Genomic DNA, 26,048 nt, shown 5'->3' with positions numbered 1-26,048 from the left:
TTTACAAGCCACCCCAAAAGGCCCAAGGCCCAAATAAGAGTTAATAAATAGGCAGAAAAGATTTATAAAGCAGCAATAAATAACGAATATTTCCCCCCCCCCCATTTCAAAGAGCTCTATGTCTCCTGGTGCACCCCGAGACACTGAGAGGGGAGGAAAGATGCACACCACCATCAGCAAAACATGTTCTGCAAAATAAACCACCTTTGGGTGAGTCTGCAGCTGCCAAAGGAGAGGCAAACACGGTGTAGGCATCCATTCAGCATCTGGAGAGGAGAGCATCTGCTTCGAGACACCCCGACGTTTACTTTGAGCGAGAAATCATTGCTCTAGCTGTAATACTTCACGAGCAAGACATATCAAGTGAATGGAATCCACACAAATGAGGTCGTTAGCATAACCGAATACGCACTTCATTCCTTCAAGAATGAAAAATATGAGTAATTCCCTGGCAATGCCCAATTACAGCCTGCCAGCACTAGCACATGGGTTATATCTATTATGAAATAATAAGATAACATTAATAAGATTCCCAGAAAGAGCATTAGACAGCCAATCTCCCAACCACGTACAACTGGTCTAACTATTCAGGCTGTCTCCTGCCTGTGTAGCTCAACACTCACCAGGTCTTTCTTGTCATCTTTACTGGGAAAAGATCAGGTCTACCAGCATTAAAGCAAGAGGCTCCAAGTGCAAAACTGAGTGAGAGCTCTGGGAGTGCTGAGAAACACCGACTAGCTGCTCTCTTTTAAGGAGTTTCAGTATCAGACATAAATGTAAGAGCTACGGCAAACAATCGTACTGCTCGGGAAATGTTACTGTAGACACAGAGCGATGCCAGCAGCTGTATATTGGGTCATTAACCTGAGTGCACAAGCACGGCTCAGACACGTGCCAGCGGTGCTTCCAGCCTCTCGCTCCGAGAGTAGCTGAATAATTCTCTTTTAGCCCATTTTCTTGTGTCCTGAGGCTCACGACCCTGCACGCACATGCAGCATCCAGACCTGTTTCATGGGGGCATCAGCACAGGCAAGGAACTGGGCTCATGGTCTTTCAGACGAACATCACCCCCCCTTCCTGAGATACCTATGGAGGCAAGCTTAAAAAAAAAAAAGAAAAAGACAAGAAGACATATGTATAGTTGAGGATAACATCACACATTGCTCAGAAGCCTGGTAGGACAGGAGGCAGCTGAAATTTCCATCACTGTCATTTAGGAAGATGCATCCCAGGCACTGGCAAGGAGCATCCAGCTCTCCAGGACCAAGGACACAGTGATACCAGCAGTCAGACACTGCCGAGTTTGGCAGGTGGCTAAATTGGCTCCACAGCCTCACTGGCCCTTGTCGGGGAAGGGAAGATGCTGAGTCTCAGCACAGAGGGCTGTAATGAGGATTAATAAGGCGTGTGAAGACGCTCTGTAATTGTCTGGCTGGCTGTTTCCTTTGCACCTTATGTTATCATTTATGCTCGTGCAAAGTGGCTGTAAAATGCTCCAGGTCTGATTCAATATAACTCTTGTACAGGTGTAAATTGCTCTGTGACATTCAGGGCAATATCTAAATGCAAACTACTCTGATCATCTCTGTTGTCCTTTTTTTTTTTTTTTTTTTTTTTTGCAAACTCCTCTGCAGCCCATTGAACATTTTAATGCCCAATAAGCTACAAAATATCAGGTACTATTTCATGCATGAACTTACTCCCCAGAAACAGAATTTGCAGTGCTGGCCCCAAGGAGGGCTGGAACTGTATCAAAATGCTGTGGCTGGGCCACCAGCACTGTGGTCCTGAGGGATGGTCACTGCCAACAGCCATTGGACCACGCAGAGGAACATTCACATCATAAACCTTGGGGCTGGTGCGCAGTGACAGCGAGTCTGAATCCATGAAAAGCCATGAAAAATGAGGTAACGACATAATTTCGGAGGGAATGGGCAAAAAACAATGCCTGACCTTGCTCAGACACAGGGAAAAACAACTGCAGACTTACGGCAGCTGTAAAATGAGCCTGACCTAAAACATATGAGCTGATATTACAAGGAAAAACCCTTAAGAGGTGGAAGGCTTTGACAGACGCACACCTACAGGTAGCTTCAATCCCTGGCAGCTGCAAGGCTTCAATAACGAATGTCAGACTGCTGGCCAGCTGTGAGGGGAATAAACATCTATTTGCCTTCAGTGGAAGTAGCATCAGTTTGACATATGACATTCAAATGATATGAACTTTAAAAGAGTGGTTAAATGACTGCTGTTTGACTTGAAACCTTGAATCCACCGAAGCAGCATCGCAGCCGTTTACCTTCGCTCTGTGGGGGATTGGATCACTGGGCTTAAAAATGAAAGATCAAAGTGTTTCTGCAAATTCAGTCCACGGTATGTCGTGTGTCCAGCTGATAGCGTACGTGTGCCTGAGGGATTAGGCACACGCTTGGCACACGCGGGACTGAGGAGCCACAGAGGTGTCTCTGTGCGACAGACAGATGGGAAGAGGCTGGGGAGGATGAATTTGGGGCCATGGGATGGAGTGGGGTGAGAAAAAGGGGTTCTCCCCACCTGGTCCTGTCCTGCAGTCTGGCACCCCCTTCTCCTGGCATCCTCCATGCTGGGATGGGCTCTTCTTCAAGGTTCTTCTGCATTCCGCCTTGCAGGACACCAGCCCAGCCCGCCCCATGTCCATCACCAGTTTGGTTTTGAGTTGTCCAAGAAATAAGTGCTGAAAGAATTTACCTCTCTATTTTAGGGGACCTCGTTATGCACTTGTTACCTTAGCCTGTCAGCTTAATATCAACAGTCATAACAGTTTTATAACCTACCTGCTGAAGTGCTTTTGCTTGCAATCCTCGCACTAAAACAAGAGCTCAGGACCAAAGCTGCAGCAGGAAAAAAAAAATCACTGCTTCCTGACCTTTGGGCGGATTCTGTGGGCTGATTATTCCATCGATTTTAACCGAATCGAGCATTCAATAAGGGTGTCTGGAGGCCTGTCTCTTTTCAGCAGCAGGTCCAGTACAGCATCAGCAGCAATAATACGGACAACCTCTATGCAAGCCTGGGTCAGGGTCAGGAAAGCTCCAAGTGTCTTGCAAATTGTGGCAGGCACAACCACTCTACGTGGGACCGGCCCGAGGACCTCCTGCTCACCCAGCGATGGGAGAGGACCGAGAGCCAGCGAAGCACTCAAGCACATGTTAAGTCCAGCAGCGATACCACTTCAATGACTGAGCACCATGTAAAGTGCAAGTGGGTGCTCTCGCTTGAAACAAGCCTAAATAATCGAAGCACAAGTGAACAAGGCCAGATTTGAATGATGCAACTTGATGGTGGACTGTCCTTACAGAAGGAGCTGTTGCTAAGCTGAAGCTATGTTTGCATCAGGAAGCAGTGCTGTGCTGTAGAAGGGGGATACGCAGAGCAAAGGAGTTGATGCTGAGGGCCCTATATTCATCCTATAATTTTTTTAGGGGGATTAGAGGACTTGCTTCAAGCTGTCAGCAGCTGGATCATGTTAGATGAGCTCCTGAAGCACTTCTGCTTAATGTCATCCAAAAGGAAAGCCATTTGCTCACTCTATGACCTTGCTGTGATCTGAATCAAAGCATGGCGTAAGGTGGATGCACGCCGAAGTCGACTATTCCCTAACTGTAAATAATTTAAAAAAAAAAATTGACTTGCAGGTAAACTGAGGCACTCGGCTGTTGGAGAGCGCAGCTTTATTTCCCTCTGGCTATGGGGAAGTGGTGCATACTCATTATCTCTGGAAAGGGTTAACACAGAACATTCCCCAAATAGCTTCTCAGTCTGGAATAAAGCCAAGAAACAGTGTCCCATGTGCTGTGCCTGCTGGAAAGCTCACAGAGTCTGAGCAGCTCCCCACTGCAAGGTCCCACCCAACCGTTCCACAAAGCCAAAACCTGATGGCAAACCTCCCTCTAAGACAGGTGGGAACCCACAAAGGTGTGCACTGGCTGCTCTTAAGCATGACCAAATTCAGCAAAACGAAGATGAGATTTGGCACACCTCAACATCATTTTGTCCCTCGCCAGAATCCCGCGCAGGTGCTGGGAGATAAAGCTGTGCTGGGCGTTCGCCGGTCGGTCCCTCCGCGGCACGTCGGCGGTGCTGGTCGCAGCAGCCTGCTTGCCTGCTTCGTTGGCGCGGGGTGCCAGCAGATAAGTATGCCTTTGAACAGAGATGAGAGGGGCTGAAATCCTTTGACACCTGCAAGTGAACTGTGTATTACCAAAATGTTAAGCAGCTTTGTGAGAGAGCTTATCCTGAAGGATGTTTCCCGTAGTGTTGACATTTGTTCGTGAGTGATTAAATCCAACACAGGCATGGAGCAAGGAGGCAAAACCCTCCCCTCGCTGCCATCAGGCAAGCTATGGCCTACGCTCTAGCAAGGTTATTAATTCATCCCTGACCTGTGACACCGTGTGTGGCTTCGTCACCCTCATCTTCTCGGTCACCTCTCAAGGCAGAGACCTGAGGATTTTCCATGCCCTCTTTTGTGAACCGCTGTGACGGCGCAGTCACTTTTCGGCTGTTTGTTCTCCAGGGGTCTGATTGCTTCTATATTTTGTTGTTCTCCCCTGAGATGTGCCATCACAGTCAAACACAGTGCCATGGCTTTGAAAAAGGGGACGGTAACAGCGGAAAACAGTCACTTTTGTACGTGGGTGGCAGAAGGGAGCTGCACTGCTGCAGGTTGCGGAGGCAGAAGGGGAAGCTGTGGCTGCCCGAGCTGCTGGGAATTTTCTAACCCTCTCACCCAGCTCATCCGTGACTCTCTAGAGGAGCAGCCTTACTCTTCCCCTTATGCTTCCAGGCAAGGGTGTCTTTCACTGGGGAATTTAATCTGCTGCAGAAAGGTTATTAGGTCTCTTTTGGCGTTTTCTACTCAATTCCTGAAAAATATAGAAATAAAATATAAAAAGAATATATAAGAATATATATAATCTATCTAAGAATATAAAAGAAATGTAAAACCTGCTGTCTGGTGACTAAAGTTCCTCAGCCCAATTTTGCAATAGAAAACACCTCACACCATTGATGGCTCTGCTCAGCCATTTATTTTGGACTGGGGTATCTTAAATGCCACATCTCCAGGAGCAGTTCTTGCTACTGATGATACACATGGGGCAATGCCTTGGATTCATTCAGGATATCATGAGTTTTCATCCTCTGGGAATGCAAGCAGCCTTACACATGGTAGTGACTGCGTTAGATATATATGCACGTGCAAGTATTTCACTCAGCACTGAAATTCCACAGCTTGGGAGCAGAAGACATCCTCCTGTGGAAGGGGTACACTGAAGCAGGTGCATGAGGCATTTAGGAGAGGGCACAGAGAGTGCTTTGAACCCTGCATGTGGTCAGCTGCTTGCAGCATGGAGCAGATGCTGGAATCAAACCCCACAATTTTCAATTTCACAGAAAGACAAATGTTGGCTGATACGTGCAAGACTGCACCCTCAGTAATTTGAGGTGCTACAAGGTGACAGTGGACGAATGAACTGCAAAAGAGGACTTCTGTCTCCACTCTGTGGCACTGACTGTTGAAGCAGAGGACTTCCTTTGAGAATCCCACCAAAGTAAGGAAGCCCAGCCGGGAGAGGTGATGAGACCACATTGTTGTCTGGCCAATGGCTTATGAGACCTACAGATGAATTCACTTGTGTATAGAGGAAAGAACAATATCAGAGACCGGCATCAGTTGGTTACAGAAGAGGTAAGTGAGCTTTTTATTGCAGTTAGCTATCCAGTAGCAGTTTCTGGAGGAATAATATGAAACGTGAGCGTACATGTCTTCTAGAATCTACAAAAATGACAAAGTCTAAGAAGACTTTCCAGCTCTCAATAGCCAAACACCTTTCTTCCAGACTAGGGTTCTCCAGGACATCTGAAGGCTCACAGTGCTGCAACCCTGCATCGTTATTAATTCAGTTAAGCTGGTCTTACAGTGGCCTAATATAAACCAGAGACTAAATGGTTTCATGATAGTAATATAGATGGTGTCTGTGTTGACAATCCTTTCTATGGGAGATGGCTGCATGCCCAAGGTAGAATAAGCAAACAATCAGTAAACACATGTGGGGCACTTCTCTCCCACTTGGCAAATCTCCAGTCATTAGGGGTAACTACTTGTCTCTGGGCTCCTCCAGTTAACTCATCTGCACTCTGAATCATGCAAAAGCCATCTAAAATCATAAGAAAAATCTAAATAAATCAGCATCAGAAAATTTGCCGCAGGCGTTCATTCCTGCAAGGATGTGACCGGTTTAACACTTGTCAGGGTCACAGCACACAGCTGAGGAAATGGCCCTGGACAACTCTGCAACCAGAAGACATACAGAGTCACCCAGCAGGCAGTAGGAACAGGAGCAATGGTAGTGTTACTTAACTATGTGCAATTTGCTCTCCGTATCTTGATTTAAATTACACTGCCAGAAGAGACTGACAGCGTCTGGAATCAAATTGCTTAGAAAAGTGCCTCTTCAGAGGGAGAGAAAAAAAATGCCCAAATAACTTGAGTGCAAATGGTCTTGCAAAATGCCTATTGTGACCTGAGACAGCAGGATCTGGGGCTAGTGTTCATTAGGATAATGCTCATGTAATTATGCTGGGCCAAATCCCTAGTGCCCGGGTGTGAAATGGGGGGTGTGCACCACTGAGATTTCTACAGCTCACATGTCAATCTGGGTCTCCTCTCAAGAGTTAGAGGAGGCACCATCAAACAAGAGCCTCTGATCTGTTCCTGCTTCCTTCACTTCTCCAGATCAGCGTGGGCTCTGGAGACCATCTTCAGGACGATGGGCTGCTTCGGTTGCATGAAAACTTTCGTGTCCAGAACCAGCGGGATCTTGAGCAGGAGGGAAAAAAACAAAATAGCCATGTAAGCTGGGAAAAAGGACAGTCATGACACCAACAGGACCTCTATAGCCCACCTACATCTCAGCCACCCCTTGTTTTCAATGCATTTTCTAACCCACAGATGTACTTATAGTAGGACTATCACTATTGATCATGCAAAACAACTACGAGCTGAGATTTAATAGCCCTCAGCTCTTGAATAAACTGGTTAGGGTATTCTGGCTTTCACATGGCATGGTAGGAAGAGCTGCACTGATCAACAGGTTGCACGTGGAGGGCAAAACAGCCAAAATCCATCTGGGGAGCCACAGCTAAGGAGGGGCATGCAGTGCTGCTTTGTTGAATGCTGAAGTGTGTCAGTGCTAAGGGGAGCTACATCGTAATGGGAGCTGGAGGAGCAATAAGCTCTCCAGGAAGAATGAAACTAAGATTGCTGCTCAAACTGCGTGCCAAAGAAAATGCATCCTCACACAGAAAAGCGACTGGCTCCCTTGGGGTGGGCTGGAAATCTTAATAAAAAGAACATTTAAAAGTGATGTTGGAGGGAGTAATTTTGAAGGAGAGGGAAGTGTGTTTTATCAAGTCTCCTCCATCAATTCAATGTTGCTTGTATCCCAGCTCTCGTTCTTCCCATCAGGACAAGGATAATACACCCCCAGCTCAACAAGCTGCATTAAAATCCCCATATCCCAGAAAGATTTGCTTCAGGAAATTTAAGCAATGTGGCTCAGAGCCCAATGTGCCATCAGTGGAGGAGTGAGAGGAGGCTGCAGCTTCCATATGCATATTCCAAAGGGATGTTCCAGCATGAATTTTTCCCTCCTGCTCTAATCTGATGTACATGACACCTTCTGTAGAAAAAAAGGGCCGAAAGAGCCCCATAAACCTACGGGCACCAATAATACAATACATATTTAACTTGTCTCCTTTTAATTAAAGGCAGTTATAAAAAGAATCAATTTTATTGATTGCAGAGGACTAGAAAAATGTCATTAGACTTGGGGGAGGGTGGATAGGTCACCGCATTGTTAATGGACTATTACAGTCTTTCACCTCCAGGTTACTAGTTGAGTTGCAATCTGAATCTGCAGAGATTCCAGCTGAGGACCCATGCCAAGTAATAATTTAATAAGGATTTTTCTGTTTCTCACAACGAATGTCCTTTGAATACACTTGCTGCCCCCTCTGCTCTGATTTCCCAAGCTCGCCTCGTGAACAAAATGCATTAATGGCAATGCCTTTTGCAGCAGTCAATGCAGAAAGCTGGGTTGGGGTTGGAAGCTAACACCAAACATACTGCTACCTGCCTCATGGTCTTAGGGAGTTGCCATGTTTTCAGGAAGGCTTGCTTGACATATAATTTCCAACAGCCATCGCATTTACTTTATGTCAAACAGCCCCATCTTGCAGGGCCTGACCCATCAGCACTGCATGTGGTGTTCATGGGGATGCCAGGCAAAACCAGAACCTGGTGGGATCCCGCATAGCCTCAAGGCGAGAGAGGGTCACCCATTCAAATTTAGCTTAGATTGTGCTTGCTTGAAAATTATTACCTTTAGAGACTGCCTGGTGGCCCATAAGAGATGAATTTTGGTGTCTTGGGATCTCTCACAGAGAACAGCCACGTTTGTGTTGCAAAGCACAGCTTTGGAGCGGGCTGGGTGGGCTGGGGGGATATTCCCTTTCTGCTCTCTGGAGCAGGGTCTGCCTAAGCCGGGTCAAGGCAGACCAGCAGTGCACCATGGGGGACAACTTAGGTGCACCCAAAGAGAGGCAGAGGACTTCAGGGACTTCAGCCTGACATATTCCACCAACATGAAATTTACTTCTGTAGAGGCTTAAAAAAATGTATCACTAACTTGTGGTGAACCATTTAAATTAACTGAGGATTTAAATACAGTTATTCTCATATGCCTCCACAGTGAAATCTTCCTCCCTGATCTCTTCATGAACCCAAAATCTGCAGACAAGTTTCAGCAGTCCTGAAGCTAGCGGTCTCTGAACTCCTCAGGGAAGAGAGGGATTTAACGTGCACGAGAGATAGTTCCCTGCTTGTCCTGAGGTGTAGGCAAAAGAGAGCACACAGGACCATCAGTGGGACTAAAGGGCAGATAATGAAACACGTCATCTCATATCCTCACCGGAGTGTCTTTGCAGGTTCTGAACGAGAAGTTTTGCAAGAGGATGACCAGAGCCGCTTTCACGATGAGGAGAGCAAACCTCATTCCTATGCAGTTCCTGGGTCCAGCCCCAAACGGCAGGAAGGTGTAGGGGTCAATAGACTCTTTGCTTTCTTTACTGAACCTGATAACAACCACAAAAGTTGTTAGAAAGAGCTACTGTTCCAGGATGTGTCAGCTTTCAGATCTGAACTGATGAGGGGTCTGGGAAGGCAAAAGCTTTCTGTGTTTCTGTGCATATTAGAAGAACCCAGCTAAGTCCCTTGTTTCTGTCTGAATAGATACCTTATGCCTCTGCTTTTATACTGCTACTTGGAGTTGGTTGTGCCTCTCCAGGTGCATCAGGTGAACAGGGAATACCTGAAATATGCTAATAGATTTCATAACTACTCTTTTCTCAGAGCTCCCTCTCAGCTCAAAAACTGAACCTGGATTTCAAACCCTAAACCACACAGGTCTACAGCTTCACGTCTGCCCTTTAGATCAAAGGACTGAGCAAACACAAAGACCTTCTCCCCCTGTGTGACTAAAGGCAGGGCTGCTTTTGAGACACACTAGCTGTTCCTCTCCCCATCATGAAAAACAGGGAAGAACAATCAGTTTCACAGAGAAATTTGCCACTGAGCATTTTCAGTAATACTGCCTCGTGATCAGTTTTCATGCCAGAAAGCTTTTCATTCATGGTGCATGAGGTCTGGGTACAAACCCCAGCCACGCTAAGTCAGCAGTGAAGTATCTCACTAGCAAGACACCAGCACATCCCTCTGATGAACTCCCAGCAAGGCAAGTGATCCCTAAAGAGATCCTGTCCAGCTATCCATGCCTCGTTTGTCAACTGGAGTAAGGATGGAACTACTGGAGTAACTGGTGTAACATGCCCATTGCCAGAGTACTCCCATTTGTGTGGTTCCTTCTGCGTTCAACACAAGGTGACCATAAGGGTCCACAGGTGATTTCAGCAGCACCCATCTCCCTCTCTAACTTCTGCCTGATAGTGCTGCCACATTTTGTCCCAAAGGTCACCACATCCCCACACCAGGTTTAGCTTCCAGGGGCATTTCAACTCCTGGTGCAAGGGCACAGATCTGGTCCTGCTTTCTCTGGGCCAGCCCTCAAGGTCTTTGTGGCCACCTGGAGACTAGCAGGCCCAGGGTCTCACAGGTCTGCCTTGGGCTATTACCTCATTTCTGAGGGTCTGACAGAGACTCCTAAGCAAGGGTTGTTTCATAACTTGACTTGAAAAATTAAGTTTTATTTCTTACCCATCTTTGCCCTTCCACTGCTGATTTGCACGGCATCGTGCCAGTCACCCAATGGCTCTTGTTTTAATATCTGGCCATAAACCCCTCAGTGTTACAGCTGCTGGGAGCTGCTCTCACTGTCGCTCCTTTCAATGCAGTTAATTAAATTCCATGCACAGTTTATGGATGTAGATCATAAAACTCCCCTCACGGTAATGCTGGGACTAGATGTCAGACAATGATAAATGCCTAATTTAAATGTTATAATCATGCATTCCCCTCTTTTACTGCCATTTGCACTCCCAGGGCTGAAGTTGAGCATGCAGCTATTCCCCCCATCTGGCCCTCACCTCTCAGGCCTGAACTCCTCCGGCTCCGGCCAGCACCCCGAGTCACGATGCAACACATAGGCTGGGATCATGACCACCATGCCCTCTGGAATAGTCACACCGTTGAGCTCCACTGTCTTCTTGCAGACCCTCTCAATCCGACCCCCAGGTGGGAAGAGCCGGAGGGATTCGTTCACCACCATATCGAGATACTCCATCTGCATGATGGCGTTGTACGTGGGAGTAGCCTGGGGAGGGGAATCAGGATGGCTACCAACACGGGACTTCAACCCCCACTCCAAAACCCCCGCAACGCTTCCCCTTTAGGCATCAGAGATCACAGGAGGGGAAATCTCAGTGCCGGCACCTCCTCCACTCGGTTTTGTTTCCAAGCTGGCTTCTGGCTCAGGGTCTACAAGGCACAGGTGGGAACAACCCCAGCATCTCCCCACCCTCCTTTACCTTGTTGGGCAGATTTGCATCGATCTCGTCCTGAAGTTGCTGCTGCACGTCAGGGTGGGTGGCCAGGTTATATGATAAGTAGCTGAGGGTGGAGCTGGTGGTCTCATAACCAGCAAAGATGAAGAGAAGAGCCTGGGCCAGAATCTCCTCATCACTTAATGCTGAAAAGATGCAAAACACACATGCAAGAAACTGAAACTTTCAGTGATTAACTCTTGGGAATTCAGGATCCCACTCATCAATTTAGGTAATGCTATTCATAACTACTTAACACTTGGTAAAGGAAACATCCACCTAAACCTCTGGTACCACAAAGGGGTGGGTCTGGCACTGCTGTACAGCCAGAAAACTGCTGTCAAGATCAGCAGTGTTACATTGCTGTCTTTAAGAGAAGAATCAAGGTACGTGAAGCCTGAGCTTGATTCAGAAAGTCTCTGTTGTCTTCTGGGACCACGCTCCTGGGCCAAAAAAAAATAGGGGCACATGCCAGGAAAAGTTAGAGATGAAGGGATGTCCAGCAGCTCCTCTAAGCCATGAGGTGAACCTTGCGCTGCTGAGGGATTAGTAGCCCTGAGCATAATGTGGCAGCGGTAATAAGGACAACACAGGATTTAACGCTGGTACTGCAGTAGTGTCCAAGCACTGCCGGGATGCAGCCTGCAGCGCAGGGTGCTGTACACATACCCTGTCCTGGCACCTCAAAAGTTTACAGGTATTGTGCTTTGATTGAGGCTGATGGACTGGGACTATGCCTTGGCTGAGCCATTATTTTCTAAATTTAAGAGTTTACCTAGGATGAGGAACAGAGATGAGCTCACAGGTGAGCAAGGTACATGCAGCATATGTGCTTTGTGTGCTTTATGAAATACAGCCAACACTGTGAGCCTTCAGAGAAGATAAAATAAGAAATGTGAGTAAGGAGATATTCACTCCGTTTGCTCTTTGTTGCACAAACAGACCTCAGGATTTATCCCAGGAAACGGCATATAATAAAATATGGCTGATATGTGATAAGCATCATTACAGCCCCTTGAATCTCTCATAGGATTAATGACTAAAATCCTCTCCTGCTTCCTTCCTTGAACCGCATGAAGAACTACCATGCTTTCTGCTGAGAGGACAGATCTCAAGACATACATTTGTACGAGTCGATCTCAGCAGGCTTGGAGCTGTCATGTGAGCTCTGCGAATCAACCATGAGTTGCAGAAAATCAACCCGGACCTGGGGAGAAACAGAGTCAGTCAGAGAAGATGTGGTTGGTAAGGAGGCAAACCTTGTCCAGCACAAGCTCCTTGCTGAGACACCTGCTCCATTCATAGCCCCAGCGGCTCACGGCTTCAGTGCACTCTGAAGTTCAGACTGGAGATCCTCTATGAAGACAGATACTTTCTCCACATGGAAGCCCAGGCAGGGCATGTTTCTGTCCCTCCCCAAGTTTGATGAGCTGGGAGCTATTATGAAGAGTAGGTGATACACCACAGCTTCTGAAGATGCCACCAGGTCCCTCATGCACTCAGCAGGACAGCACAGTGAAGAGAAAAGGCCACCTGGGCTGGACTCACCATGCTCCCGCCCATTTCTCGTTCCTTCTTCATTTTTATGAAGACACCCTTGAAGAAGTCCATGACCTTTGAAGGTAACAGAGTCACATTCATCTTTTCCATCACTGGGATAAGGAAGGGGAACACCACTAAAAGGAGATAAAAGAACAACATATTTTAGCTCAAAGGGGCCCAAGAAACTAAAAAGTGGCACAAAGCATAGAAAGGAGAGGGGTAAATCTGGACTCTGACCCAAAAAATTGCTTTTTGTTGCCTTCAGCTCTCTTTTTACCTAACCATGGCTGGCATGCAATAGCACTTGAGAATCTCCTCCATATATCACTATATGGCCACAATGTGCACACTAAGTGCAGCTCTTCGTGACAGAGCATCTCTCCATCGCGTCTCTGCAAACGGGGTCTCTGCAAGGACCTGCATGAGCTATACAAATCTTAGCTGTGGTTTCCCTGGGGAACTATTTCTAAAGATCTGCTAGGGTGAATCTAATCCTGCAAAGTGCTGAGCATCTCCTGCATGGCAAAGATGACTCAAAGCTACTAAGGGAGCTACCAGGAAATGCAGGTGGTCACCACCTCTGACATTGATTCAGGGCTGTATGAGATGAGGTGTGTCATACCTGAGAGTATGAACACGGGGTTTAGCAAAATGAACTTGACAAATTTCTTAATGTTGGTGATGAAGGGGTCATTGGGGTTGCTCATGGAGTCAATATTCACACTGAAAGAAGTGCTGGCCACCACATCCATGCTGTAGGCTCCAAAAATGCTAGGTAGAGACGAAGAGAGAGTGAATGGGATGAACCCAACCAGAGCAGTAAATAAGAACCCGTCTAGGAACAATCCTTGAGAGGGGGAATTGCTTTTAATCAAGGACTCAGTGCAGAGTTCTAACATAGTAGGTCCTGTCCTGATTTGGCAGTAGTCATCATTGTATTTTCCCAAATTTCCTCAGTTGCATTCATCCCGCAATTTTTCTCAGTGTCAAAAACCTAGGTTGTAGTTGGAAAGCACTAAACTGCAGTCTGGCTTAACAAAGACTATTCTGATTTCCACCTGTAAAAGAGATTGTAAAAATGACATCCAAAAATACCACATTCTGTGGGGCTTCTGAAATGGGCTCTACACCTTCCTCAAAATGCACCCCCTGTAAAATGAAACAGGGAACAGTGCATAGTTACTCCAGTGCAGCGTAGAACACAGCAAGCCCACCACTGAGGAACACACCATGCCCATGACCACTATGGAGTTTGCTCCATAGTTGACAAGGGATCTATGGCGTGGTATGGAAAAGGCTCTCCAAAATGACCCCTTCCCCACACTGAATACAAACTCTTTCCTGTCAGCCCCACACAGTTACTCACTCCTTCATGGTCACAAACTCATCATTAGCCACTTTCTTCTCAATGTTTTTCACTAATTTTTCGCCATAGTGATTAACGATAGGAAACATCTGAAATGCAAACCAAAGCAAAAGGCACTGTTGACTCTTTCACCTCCACCAAACAAGGCTGGGCAATTCCTCACTGCCATCTGCAACTTGCCAAGTCTTTGGCTTGTAGAGGAAGGGCAGGCAAGGGGAAGGTACCATTTCCAAGCCCCAGACATTGCTTTCTCTCAATAATCAGTCCACAGAGCTCATATGACTATGATTGAGCAATGTTCTCCTACCAAAATCTACACGCAGCTCCTATTCCAGCTAAGTATCCACTCCAGCTGGGTGTGAACATGGCTCTGGAGTGCATGCAAAATGGGCACCCATGGTCTGAGTGATGCGCTCAGCAAGAAGAAAATACAGGTCATAGGGCCAACAGCCTCAGCTTGCAATACCTTGTGTGCCATTTCATCCCCCATACCCTTCTTCTGTCCCTGCCTGTGGCAGGGGGGTTGGAACTAGATGGTCTTTAAGGTCCCTTCCAACCCAAACCATTCTATGATTCTATGATTCTCCTGATTCCCTCCCCATGATGGTAGACAGCCACCGTGTTGCTGAACTGCACCCAACAACACAGGTGCTAATGGATGTAGTCTTGGCAAACGAGGTGACTTCCCCATTTGAGGGGAAGATCTGTACTCAGAAATGGCCCAGTCCTCCTCCAGCTATTGATGCAAAGTACCAGTAGCCTCTGCTTTACCTCCTTCAGCTTCCCGCTGGTGAAGGCTGGAGACAGCACAGTACGAATCCTTTTCCACTCCTCATCTTCAGCGACGGTGATGGCTGACTTCAGGATCCCACTCAGACCGAAGTTCTGCACAGTGAGAATGTTACAGCAAAAGGGACATGGTCATATGGGGAGACAGTTTCCAGCCCCCTTCCCCATGACAGAAATGCAAAAAAAATCCCACCACAGACTGTTGACTTGGCCCCTGAAGTCCTTTCAGCTCTACCTCAACCAGCAAACATCAGAAATAGAAGCAAAAGTGTAAGAGTCATAAACGGCATGAGCCTTAGGGTACCTCCAGGCTGATGTCCCAATGTCCCAGCCAGAGCAGCCTCTACACCGCCCTAGCAGAGTTTTGTTGTTGGTACCATCAATAAACTGGGGCACAACAGAGAGCGACTACTTGCTGAAGGGCTCAGAGGAGGAGAACAGAAACCAAGGAGAAACTCTTTCTTTCTTGTTGCATGTGCCCTGTACTGGAGAGCAAAGCGCGGGACTAGATACCTACCCGGCGATTGGTAAAAATGGTATAGCACTCTTTCACCAGGATGTTTTTGATGAGGATGGGGTCCAAAACGGCCAACACAGGCTGCCTGCCGTCAAAAATCCTAAGCCAAGAGAAACCTACAGTCAGCAGCCTGCTTTGTGGCCAGAGCCACACACATTAATTGCCGGAGCCCAAAGGGTCTGGGCCAGCTGAGTCCCCTCTGACAGAACAGCCGAAGGGGTGAGGCTGAAACTGTTTTATTATGTAGTAAAACAGGAGAAAGGGAAAGAAAGCGCCAAACACAGACAGCATGAGTATTTCTAGCAATCGTCCGTGGTATTGAAGAGCTGCCAAAGCTGTGTGGGTTTAGATAAAAGGCAGCTTTTGCCACGACATTGATCCCCTGCACTTGGGCTGCCTGAGCTCTGTTTCTGCCATGAGTAGCTGGAGTCAATAAACGCACACCGAACAGCCTACCTATTGGTGTGGTGGGGTAAGGAGATTTCCCTGCCTGGCCTATGAGGCAATGAGAGGGGAAAAACTCATCCGTCTCCTCCATTTTCCAATGAACAGAGACAGAAAAACTTAAAAGCCACGTCGCGGGCTAAAGGGCAGGGAGCCTTGAGCCACAGCCGAGAGAAGCTGCTGTCTTCAAGAGGCTTGAGAATATTTAATCTTTCGAAAAAATGCGCTAGGTTTCATGAAGTCTTCTAGGGTTTTTTTTTTGCGCAACAATTTTGCTTGGGTTTGAGAGGATCTCAAAAGAAGCATGATAAGAGGCCGCTGCACAAACCCCGCGCTGCGCAGGGAGCGAGGAGGCAGGTTGAAAGGTAGCTCGTGCCCTGGCTCTGGGAGAAGCAGGGAGCAAGATGAAAAACACCGTGGCAGCCTGCAGCTTGCTTTCTGCTCAAGACAGACAGAAGAGCAGCTTCAAAGGCATGGGGCTCAGTTTGACACCAAGCAGTGGAGTTTTCTGGGCAGGCTCCGTGGTTGGGAAGTGATTGGTGCCTTCCCTCGCTGATCCATCTGGAGCTGAGAGATAAAGGTATGGCTGGGCTCATTTGGCGGCTGTTGGGGGATGAGGGGAGCTCCGTGGGCTCTCTGTGGTGCAAGCTTCCCCAGCCTCGAGGTCACTGACACTGCTGTTTAGTTTTTAATGCTCCCAAAGGGGAAAAGAAAAAAAGGTTATTTGCAAAGCTTATGCAAACAAATGACATTCCCCCTCCCCTCAACTGGCTGCCATCATCCCAGCCCTGCGCTGTGCTGAAATCCCAGCAGGTGAGAAGCCTTGGAGAGATGGCTGGAGACTTTCCCAGTGGTGACCCTAGATTTTTCCCAAGCTGTCACTGCTGGAACTACAGTGCTGAGACACGGTGGTAACGTACCTTTTTCCATGCTATTTTGGGGCCGTGGAGCCCCCCTCAGACAGGCAGCATTGTTCTGCACAAAGAAACTCACCCCCAGATTTTACCATATTTTTCAAAGCACATCTGATCAAAATTCAGGACTCCCTGCAAAAGAAGAAAGGAGAAATGAACAGTTTGCCAGCAAAGAGTGATCAAAGCAGGTCACAGCTGGCAGTGCGGCGCAGCCCACAGATCCATTGTAAGCGGCAGAGGTTGGGGGGTGCGAGTCACGTAGACACTTAGGGGACATTTGCACTGGAGGGAAAAAAGAGAGCAGAGAGAAAAAAAAAGAAGCACTTTCAACTTCCACTAGCCAACCTGAGCTAAAACGTAATGAAAACAAGGTACGCCAGGGCACACAGTTTTAGCATGAGCGGAGTTAGCAGGCAGAACTAGATCCCAGGGTGTCCTTTCATCGTCAGCTCAACAAGTTAGAGCTGCTGCTGCCTTGGCCTCATGAGATCTTCCACTGCACTTACTGAACCGGAGCGATGATGGCTTTTTTGTTTTGCTTTGTTTCCATTAAGGTTTTAACTGATGTTACATGTAAGGATGAAACTTATGGGACACATAACACTCACCATGCATCAACTAAACCATTTGTAAGAGACCCCACGCATGCTGTAAGCCCAGCAAACACAAGCTAAAGCACCTCTTTCATTGAAGTTAATACATTTTGTTCTGTATTTGCAGACAGTTACCTGGCACCAGCTACTACCCAGTTATTTGGTAAGGCTTGGTAACTTGATATTATTTAAGTTTTATTTAGAAATCTATTTGTCTGGCTTAGTTTCAGGATGGCCCAACAGCAAGTGGCTAGATGGGGCATTGCTGGGGCTAATTCAGCTTCTTCATGGGGATGACACAAAGCACAAAGAAACATGCAGTTCTCAGAAATCAGCAGTCTTAGACATCTCTCCACTATTTTTTCCTTTGTTTTCAACAGAACTTCAGCTGCTGGGGAGCAGGTAGAAACCCGGGGAGAAACTAATAACTTAAATTACAAAGTAGTTGAAAAACACAGCACACGTTGTTCAGGTCAGCCAGACCCTAAAAGCAATTTTTGTGTTCTCTCTTTATCTAAAGAACTTCTTACTGGAAAGCATCATTTCCATCCGACTGACTCTGGGGCAGAGGAAAGAGATGCCCAAAGGATGGGAAAAACAGCACCAGCTACAAGTAAGAACCTGAGGCAGCTACGGAGCAGCAGCTGCCGGTACTCACGTGTCGGTACTCCAGGAAAGTCCCGAAAAACGGCAGAGGCCGTGGTCCGGGAATGCCCAGCTTCTTGAAGGCCTGGAAGGGCCATATCCCATAGCTGCCAAGCAAAGAGCATGCGAGATGAATTTATGCAATGAAAAGTGAAGGTTCTCCATCCTGAGCACAGTGAGCAGCTTAAATAGCTGGTTCCTGTCACCAGAGAAAGCTGAAATTCTGGATCAGCAGCAGCAGACCTGCTGAGGATACTCTCTTCACGAAATAAACACAGGATCACTTGGGGTACACGATAATTCAGGGTACATTTTGATACCAGACAAGGGCTGAAAGGAGCTGCAGCCCAGCGTAGCAAACGGTGTACCCAGGCACCTCAGGTCTTTATTCAAGGGCCTCGTTTAGTTCCCCAGATCAGAAAACTGTGACTCAGGTGACTGAGGAGAGGTCTCAGAGAGATTAAGTTCTCAAGCTGAGACCTGCCCTTGTGTTTGTCTTTGCAAAGACCTACTGCAATGCTCAGGTGGTAGAGCCACAGCAGCACAGCAGCTGAGCAGGGATGTAAATTATAACAGCAAAATTAAGTTATTCCCGGTATAGCTCGCTACAGCTCCCCTGAGTAACATAAGCAAAAGGGCAATTTTGCCAACATAACTATTTAAATGGGGGCTTCTGCCAGCACAAGCACATGGGCAGACACAGACATCACCCACTGCCTTGCCCCCAGCTTGCAGAGCCCAGCCAGGGACTCCCTGTCTCTTTGCAGCCAACCAGAGCTTGCTGCAGTTAAAAACACAGAAGTTACATCTTCTTTCGGATCTGCTGAGAAAAGCAAACAACTCAAGATGTTCCTTTTTATTTCCCTCCCTGCCCAGCCCAGCTTCCTCCTTCCACTCCAGCTGGCACGGGTAGGGCACCGGGGAGCCCCGCAGCCACCCTTTACCAGCCCTTGCCTCTGCCTTGAAGGTAGCATAGGAAGACCAAGGATGAGGTTTTTAACACTAATTCACATACTTGGGCACTTCATATGGAGGGTGATGGCCCCAGCCCCTCCCCAGCTGCAGGCACAGGGTTCTCCTCCCCATCACCCTGGGGGACCTCTACTTACAGCCTCTACTTACAGGACCAGGAGGCTGAGGAAAACAATGAGGAGCAGCCAAGTGACAAAAGAAAAGTTTGGCAGGAGATCCATCGTGTCTGCCAGCCTGCCCTGAGAGCACCCGTCTCCTGAGAAGCCGCAGCCTTGGTTTAGGAATTTGTTTTCCCCTGGCCTTTAGCTGCAGCCACGCTCACATGACAGCGAAGGAGGAGTTGTCTTGTTTGCTTGGTTGTTCAAAGTTTAACCCTTGGGCAGATTTCGCCCTGGATTGGGATGTTGGTAAGTGCCCAGCGCCACACTGAAAGGACAGTTTTTACTAGGGGAAAAGATAGCAAAGGGCATCAACTTCCTTAACCCCTACCTCCTGCCTATAAGCCATGAGGTTCATGTGGGGCTCAGGGGGAGCCCCCGGCTGTTCCTACAGCAGCAGCGATGCTGAACCAGACTTGCTGCTGTCCCTTACCCTGTCCAGTTGTGCTTTTGCCTGCTTCATTGCTTTTATTGAGGGGTATAATCATGAGGGCCAAGGAACTGCTACTGTCCCCCCACCCAGCTCCTGGGGGTTTCTGGCTGCACAGATCACCATATACCTTCCCTTGTGCCTCCCCCTCCCATCCCCATTTATCTTGTCCTCCCACACCTCCTACTTAAGGTCCAAGAGGAAAGGGGCTGGAGGAGACTGACCTGCTGGGAAACACTTGCCCAGGGCTGAAAGGGGTTCGTCATCCTCAGGCAGAGCCCTCTGGACCTCAGACTTGGTGGGGAGCAGAACCTGTGTACGTACTTGAGCCGATGGGAGTTTATCTTGATGTCCCACTGCACAGCTTGGTGGCTTTGCTGGCTTTCCTGCCCATGGCCTAAGCCCCAGGAAGCCACCATGGCATGGGCATCCATGCAGGAGATGGCTGAGGACTGAGCAATCCCCTGGCACGGTGAGGCCACGCTCACGAGGAGGTCAGCCAGCACCAATGCTCCCCAGCCGTGGCATTTCGGGATGGGTTCCCATTTCCCTTCTGCCCCTGACTTTCTGTTTGCTCTCAGGCACAGGGTTGCACAAGATGAATTCTGTTGTTTGGCTTTAGGCAGCTCAGTGTCCCCTCCAAACACACACATGGGACCAGCTGCTTTCTACCGGAGAAACAGGGAAAATGCATTATGCATATGGGCAGACTGTGCAGTGAAGCCTCTGGCCAGCTTAGTTACAGGTACACAAACTCCCTGTGCTGGTGGGTGGCTGTGGGGACAGGTCAGGACATGGTCTCCTTTGACCCTGTCACACCAGGAAGGGCCACGAGTCTCTTCCTCTGTGCAGTCCAGCGCGGTCCCCTTCCTTGTGTCCCCCAAGCCCACCAGCAGACCCACACAGATGAGGGGAGATGAGCCCCAGCTGATGACCCCATGTGTATCATGCTCACCTGCACCAGGCATTGCTCCTCTGCCTTGTGCACACTCAGCCTTGAAGCAACCCAACTGCTTCTGCAATTTTCTGCCAGTCAGTGCAGGCAGATCATGTACAGCTGTGCCCACAGGCCAGCAGCAATTTTTGCCTCTGCCGGAACATTTATTTTGCCTCATAAAACACGTCCAATGGGTGCCAAGCTGCCGGCAGGGCCAGGGGTCACCTCCACACCCACGTGGAAGGGCTGAGCGGCAGCACTGCCATTTTTGGTAGGACGACATCTCAGACATCTCCAGCTTCATGTGGCTGCAATGTGCTCGATGATTCATGTAATCAGGAGCTGACAGGAATCAGTTAGCTGGGTTATGGAGATGCATGCCTGATTCCTGCTTCCCCAGGCTGTGCTGAAGAGCTGAACCCCAGCAGCGTGCTGCGGCAGAGGGCTGTGGCAGGAACCTTTTTCTCCATTTTATGAGGTCTCCCCCCTTATAATACACCTTGAAGCAACCATACCCTGGGAGATATCCTTTAGCGTTGCATCCAAAGGCCAGTTCTCCCTCTCATGGGGTCCCATACCAGAACGACATCAAGAACTGTGATGAGAGGTGTGAGGAGAAGCCAGGTGCCAGGGCAGCAACTCCTCAGCCAGGATTAGCTGCATTTCTTCCCTTGCACAAACCCTTTGATTTTCCAATAACCTCTGCTAACAGCCGTTGTGATTTCTCAGCGGGAAGCAGGTTTGTGGATCAGTATTTTATCCTCTCAGACAGGAACTGAGGCAAAACCAGACTTCAGAGGAGAATGAGGATGTTAGCGACCCCCCAAAAAAGTAAATAAACCGCGCAGCGACTTCACATGCAAGGAAATTGCTCGTTTGTCCAAAATAGGTTTGAGTGGGAGCAACCGGCTGATCCAGAGGCAACACTCTAAGGAGAAGACAAGATGCAGAGCCTCATCAAACCCATGGTGCTCCATCACGCAGAGGGGCAGGGGGACAGTGACACTGTCCCCGACCCATTTCACATCAGGAGCACTTCTCTTCCCAGCAGCAACACGCTCTGCTAACCTCCCCGTGAGCCTACCGGGATGAATGCACCGCGCTCAGGAGAGGAAACCCATATGGCTGGTGGTGGTGGGGATGTTACTGCGTGGGGCTCCCACAGCCGGGCTCTGCAGCGTCCCCGACGAGAGCCACATCCGCAAGGTACGTGCATGGCTGGTGAACTTCTGCAAACTCCTTATTTACCTGTTTTTTGTTTTGTTTTGGGTTTTTTTTCCTGCATGCGTCTCAGAGCACTGCTGTTTCCCTGGCTCCACAGATTCGAGAAAATCATAGTTGATAAAAATTCCACCTCCCAACTAAAATTGCCATCATGGGTCAGAGCCGCAGGTGGGGCAATCCTGAACACTCATCATCACATAATTTTATACAAAATGAAGACATTAAAGTGATGCTTCTACAGCTACAGAGACCTTTGGACCAAATGTGATGGTAGAGCGTGTACTTACTGAGGCTATTTTTTAAATGTATCACAGAAATGGCACCCAGGAGGGATAAAGCAGAGGGGAGAGCTCTCCAGGTCATGTTTCCTGGCAACATTTAAAGGGTTTTAGCATTGTGGGCAAGCAAACCACACAGCAGTGCTGCAGGTGAGGCTGCTGTGGCATCCCAGCACCTTCTCTAAGAGAAAAGAAGAAAGTTGCCCAAGTCTGGGCTACACAGCTCTTGTCTGTCCGAGCCTGGTGACCCAGGAAAAATGTCTTGTGGTACCGAAAAGGGGAGAAATGAGTGCTCTCCACTGCGCTCATGCAGCAGATGTGCTAAACCAAGTGAAAAAGAACAGCAGCAGCATCAGCAGACTGCGAGTTGACACGAATGCTGCTTCTAATTTCATCTGTTTCACAAAATTGTCACCTTTTTCCCACCTCTCCCATTTCAAATAATAACTTATTTAATAGGAAATGTCTCTGAGAGAGCTGTTAAACCCCATTGGTAAGAGTCACATCAACGGCCAACGACCTCTTTGATGCACCAGGCTACAGGCACAGTCGTATATTAGAAGACAGAGATGGTTTGCAGCCCTAGTGACGTTTCCAGGGTTAGTGATCTGTACCTGTGGAGGACCCAGAGTGGTCCAAAAGGAACCTCCTCCTCCGGGTTACGAGTAGATGTGGCCTCAACCCCTCTGACATCACCCTTCTGAAGGTGGTCCTGGACACCGCTGAAGCCATGGCCCCATGTGCCTCCCACACTCATCCACTGGCATCACATGGTCCATCGCACTGCAGTGGCTCCTGGTGTGTTTGCTCCTGCCACACCACCCCAGCAACAATCTTGGTTCAATATTAACTCACACGTTATCTACCACTCCTTATCGCAGCAGCGGCAGGGTGCTTGGCTTTCATGCATCGGATACTTTCCCTGTGTTTGTGTTACTGTCATCCCGGAGCACAGCACCCTTCTGCTGTGGCCAGCACCCTGCACTCCTCTCCTCTCCACCAAGAGGGGACAGAAGGCGAACCAAAGCAGATACATGGGAATTCAAAAGCTGATGTTCACCATGGTTAACATAAAGAGAAGGGGATTTGGGCTGTGATATCTGGCCATAGTCACTGGTGGTGTCATAGCTTTAAAAATGAGACAATACATCTTAGAGCACCTGGGGAAAAAACAACTGAATTGATGGGGCATAGAAGATGATATTAAACCTCACGTAGAACTGCAGAGGAGCAGGGCTGACAAATGAAAACCCCTTCTGTTCGTACAAACTCCCAGAGAGACAGAAGTACAAAAACTATTAAACTACAGAGTCCTCCCCAGAGGAGAGGTGAATTTACCACTGTTTGGTTGGTGAGACTGAATGAGGCCAGAGAGAGAGAAGTCCTGTGTGGATGCAGACAACCGGGTAGAAGACCACCCCCAGGTGCTCCGCCGCATCTCAGGCATTTTCTTTAGCTGCTGTATTGTAGACCCAAAGGTTTTCCTTTCCTCCACACGCTATGGAAAAAGTCACGTTGTAACACAACAGTCTTCTAACAGACATAGCAAAACGTCAGCCTTGTTAAAAAACAGGCTTTTATTCACTGATTGTCCCATCTTTAACAATTCTATTCTTACGTTCCTCTTGTCCCACAAATGGGATCATGAGCTGTTTATTTCTGACTCTTCCTTACAAACCTTGCTCTCAAACGAGCCTCTTGAAAGGACAAAATGGGAAAGCACCAGATGTACGACTTCCTCGAAGAGCTCGAGCAGCCGGGGGATGACCGAGGGCTGGCACTGGTTTCTGCCTTCCTTCTCACTGAGCGCAAAACCCTGCAGTGCTTCATGTCTGGGTATTTCTAGGACCTCTGCAGAGCAAAACCCACACTGCTCTTTTCATCCAGTAACGCTGCTGAGTGCTCCTGAAGTGTCGACAGCTGAAACCCATCTCCCCTTCACTCCTCAGTAATTTCTGAGCAAGGACAGAAAATTATAAGCCACAGCCAGTGTTACGGCATAAAACCAATTACAGAAGGCACGGAGGGGGCAGCGCTGTGTGCGCTCCCCGAGCTCTCAGACACCAGCTCCTCCAAGGACAGCCTCTCCTTTGCCCATCTCACTTTGTACCAGAGAAGAACTTCTCTGTCTTTTCAGACCTCCCAGCTCGTAGCTTGGCCTCTCCTGATGAAGCAGCCAGCACTTTCCAGAAAGTGAAGTGGCATTACCACATGTGCAATGACCTCAATTTCTGCCGAGCCACTTCCAAATCACAAGTCAAGCCAGAAAAACCCCCCAAAACTGTGACACAGCCCCAAAGACATCAGCTTTAAACACACGACATACAGCCCTTCTATCATAATCCCCTTACCTCCAAACCCACCCCATCTCAGGAGGACACAAGTTAAAAACAGCCCAGTGGGTGTAACGCATTTTAGAGCCAAGATTTGGTGACACTCAGAGCATTGCTGCCCAAGGGCAGAGTGTGGCCCATCACTTCTGTCTCCGGTGCCTGAGCTGTGGTTGGTTTTCCCAGGGCACATCCTGCTCATGGACTAAGGGCAGGGATGAAGCTGTTTGGCTTGTGATTCACTCAGCATTGTGGACTCCCTGTCATCGGGTGCTGGATGCGAGCCATGCCAAGCATGTCCCTTCCAAGAAACCCAGCAGGTATTGCTGGAGGCTTCTCACTCAGCCTCACTGGGAGGATTTTCTGTAGCAACTAAAGCCAGGTGTTTGCCTGGTTGGATTAACCCTTACTTCATAAAATGGGCTGCATGAAAAAGAGGCATCTTTTCCTCACCTCTTTAATGTCTTCTGTGGTGCAGAGACAGCTGTGGATCAATGAAAGTGTCTTCATCCATCACCCTGGGTGGTTTTTGCTGGATGGAGGATTGAAATGCTGAATCCTTCCTCTGCCAGTCCTTTCCATGGTGAGGGGTAAAACATTTCCTAATTTCCATCAAGTTACATGAGGTTTAAGCCCAGAGGATACAGTCTCCCAGCAGATTAAGTCACAGTCTCATAAATTAGTCTGGAAATTTGCCCTGCTTCATCCCAAATTTTCCATAGTTCCGCTTCTCTGATGACTCCTAATTGCTTCCCCCTGCCCCCCACCTCTGGGGTGTTTATACCAATCAGATGCACTTGTACATAAATAAAAAATAAACCAAAATTTAAAAAAAAAGTCTGTATTTACAAGTTGAGTCTTGTACTCTTGGAATTAAACTCTAATTGGGTCAGTCATGTTCCCCTGGTAGGGTATGAATGATAGTGCTGGAAAACAGACAATTTATAGAGACCCAAAAATAACCCATCCTGCTGTTTTGTAAGAAAGATGTGTTTTCTTTGCCCTGCACTGAGGGCACTTGCAATCGAGGCCACTCGGGCACACTGATACCAGCCACACACACGTGGTCCCACCAGCAATGCTGGCCTGTGCCTCAATCTCCTCCTACCAAAGGAGGGATATCAATCCTTCCCAACGTGACAGGGCTGGGGTGAGGTCACCTGTGTTTGTAAAGCATTTCATCACTCTTGGCACGAGGCCCCAGGCTATATTACACATGCTTTTTTTTTTTCAGACTTGCCTTTCAGCCTTATCTGCACCGTCTGTTCAGTGCACAAAGTGCAAGCATTTGTCTGAACTCAGATTATTGAGGACCAGGGTGAAGAACAACAAGCCCATGGCTGCACCGCTGCGTGTGCCGTTGCTTTACTAGGGCGCGTACCCGGACTAGACCGGCACGAATGGGGCATGAAACCCCCTACAAGTTACACAATGCAGGGAAGTACCTTCGAATGCCATCGCGGGTGTTGGTCGCTTCCTCCTCTGACACATTAATGCCACCGTCACGCACTGATAATTTGCAGTTTGCTCATTTCTCCATATATAGGTGCAGATTCTCTGATTGTGCAAACAACTTCCCAGCGCTGCCGAGAAATTTGCCTTGTAAAACTTTGCAGAATGCCTTCACACGTCAAACTCAGGATTATCCTAACTCATTAACAAACTGTGGTGAACAGGCCAATTGCCTACCTAATGAAGGTCTCTGCTGGCCTGGGAAGCCAGCGGCCACGTTGCCTTGGCTTAGAGGGACGTGCTCTGCATTTCCAAGGGAACAAGACAGCAAAGCAAAAGGACTCCTGTTCTTGAGGCACA

At 48.2% G+C, this 26,048-nt stretch overlaps 1 protein-coding gene across 1 annotated transcript; it reads right to left on the bottom strand.

Moving 5' to 3' along the window:
- Positions 1 to 5,753: 5,753 nt before the first annotated feature.
- LOC137675906 (cytochrome P450 3A29-like) lies at positions 5,754 to 19,114 on the bottom strand. The gene is made up of 13 exons (XM_068422207.1): positions 19,030 to 19,114; positions 17,921 to 18,014; positions 16,749 to 16,801; positions 15,312 to 15,411; positions 14,777 to 14,890; positions 14,006 to 14,094; positions 13,262 to 13,410; positions 12,646 to 12,773; positions 12,220 to 12,304; positions 11,083 to 11,243; positions 10,642 to 10,868; positions 9,012 to 9,174; positions 5,754 to 6,859 (listed from the first exon to the last, which is right to left on the bottom strand). The coding sequence occupies exons 1-13, from the start codon at positions 19,098 to 19,100 to the stop codon at positions 6,764 to 6,766; spliced, it is 1,530 nt and encodes a 509-aa protein (XP_068278308.1). The 5' UTR covers positions 19,101 to 19,114; the 3' UTR covers positions 5,754 to 6,763.
- Between the last annotated feature and the right edge of the window lie 6,934 nt (positions 19,115 to 26,048).

Source organism: Nyctibius grandis, chromosome Z (genome assembly GCF_013368605.1).
Source record: "Nyctibius grandis isolate bNycGra1 chromosome Z, bNycGra1.pri, whole genome shotgun sequence".
In the NCBI taxonomy this organism is placed as follows: Eukaryota; Metazoa; Chordata; class Aves; order Nyctibiiformes; family Nyctibiidae; genus Nyctibius; species Nyctibius grandis.
The sequence above is the reverse complement of the archived record's forward strand: the minus strand, read 5'-3'. Positions and strand labels throughout refer to the sequence as shown.

Excerpts from the sequence above, each read along its gene's own strand:
- LOC137675906 (XM_068422207.1), bottom strand. The coding sequence starts at position 19,100 with ATGGATCTCCTGCCAAACTTTTCTTTTGTCACTTGGCTGCTCCTCATT. Across the intron at positions 14,891-15,311 it reads CCATTTTTACCAATCGCCGG|AACTTCGGTCTGAGTGGGAT; the intron begins GTAGGTATCTAG and ends CTCACTGTGCAG. Across the intron at positions 14,095-14,776 it reads CCAGCGGGAAGCTGAAGGAG|ATGTTTCCTATCGTTAATCA; the intron begins GTAAAGCAGAGG and ends TTTGCATTTCAG.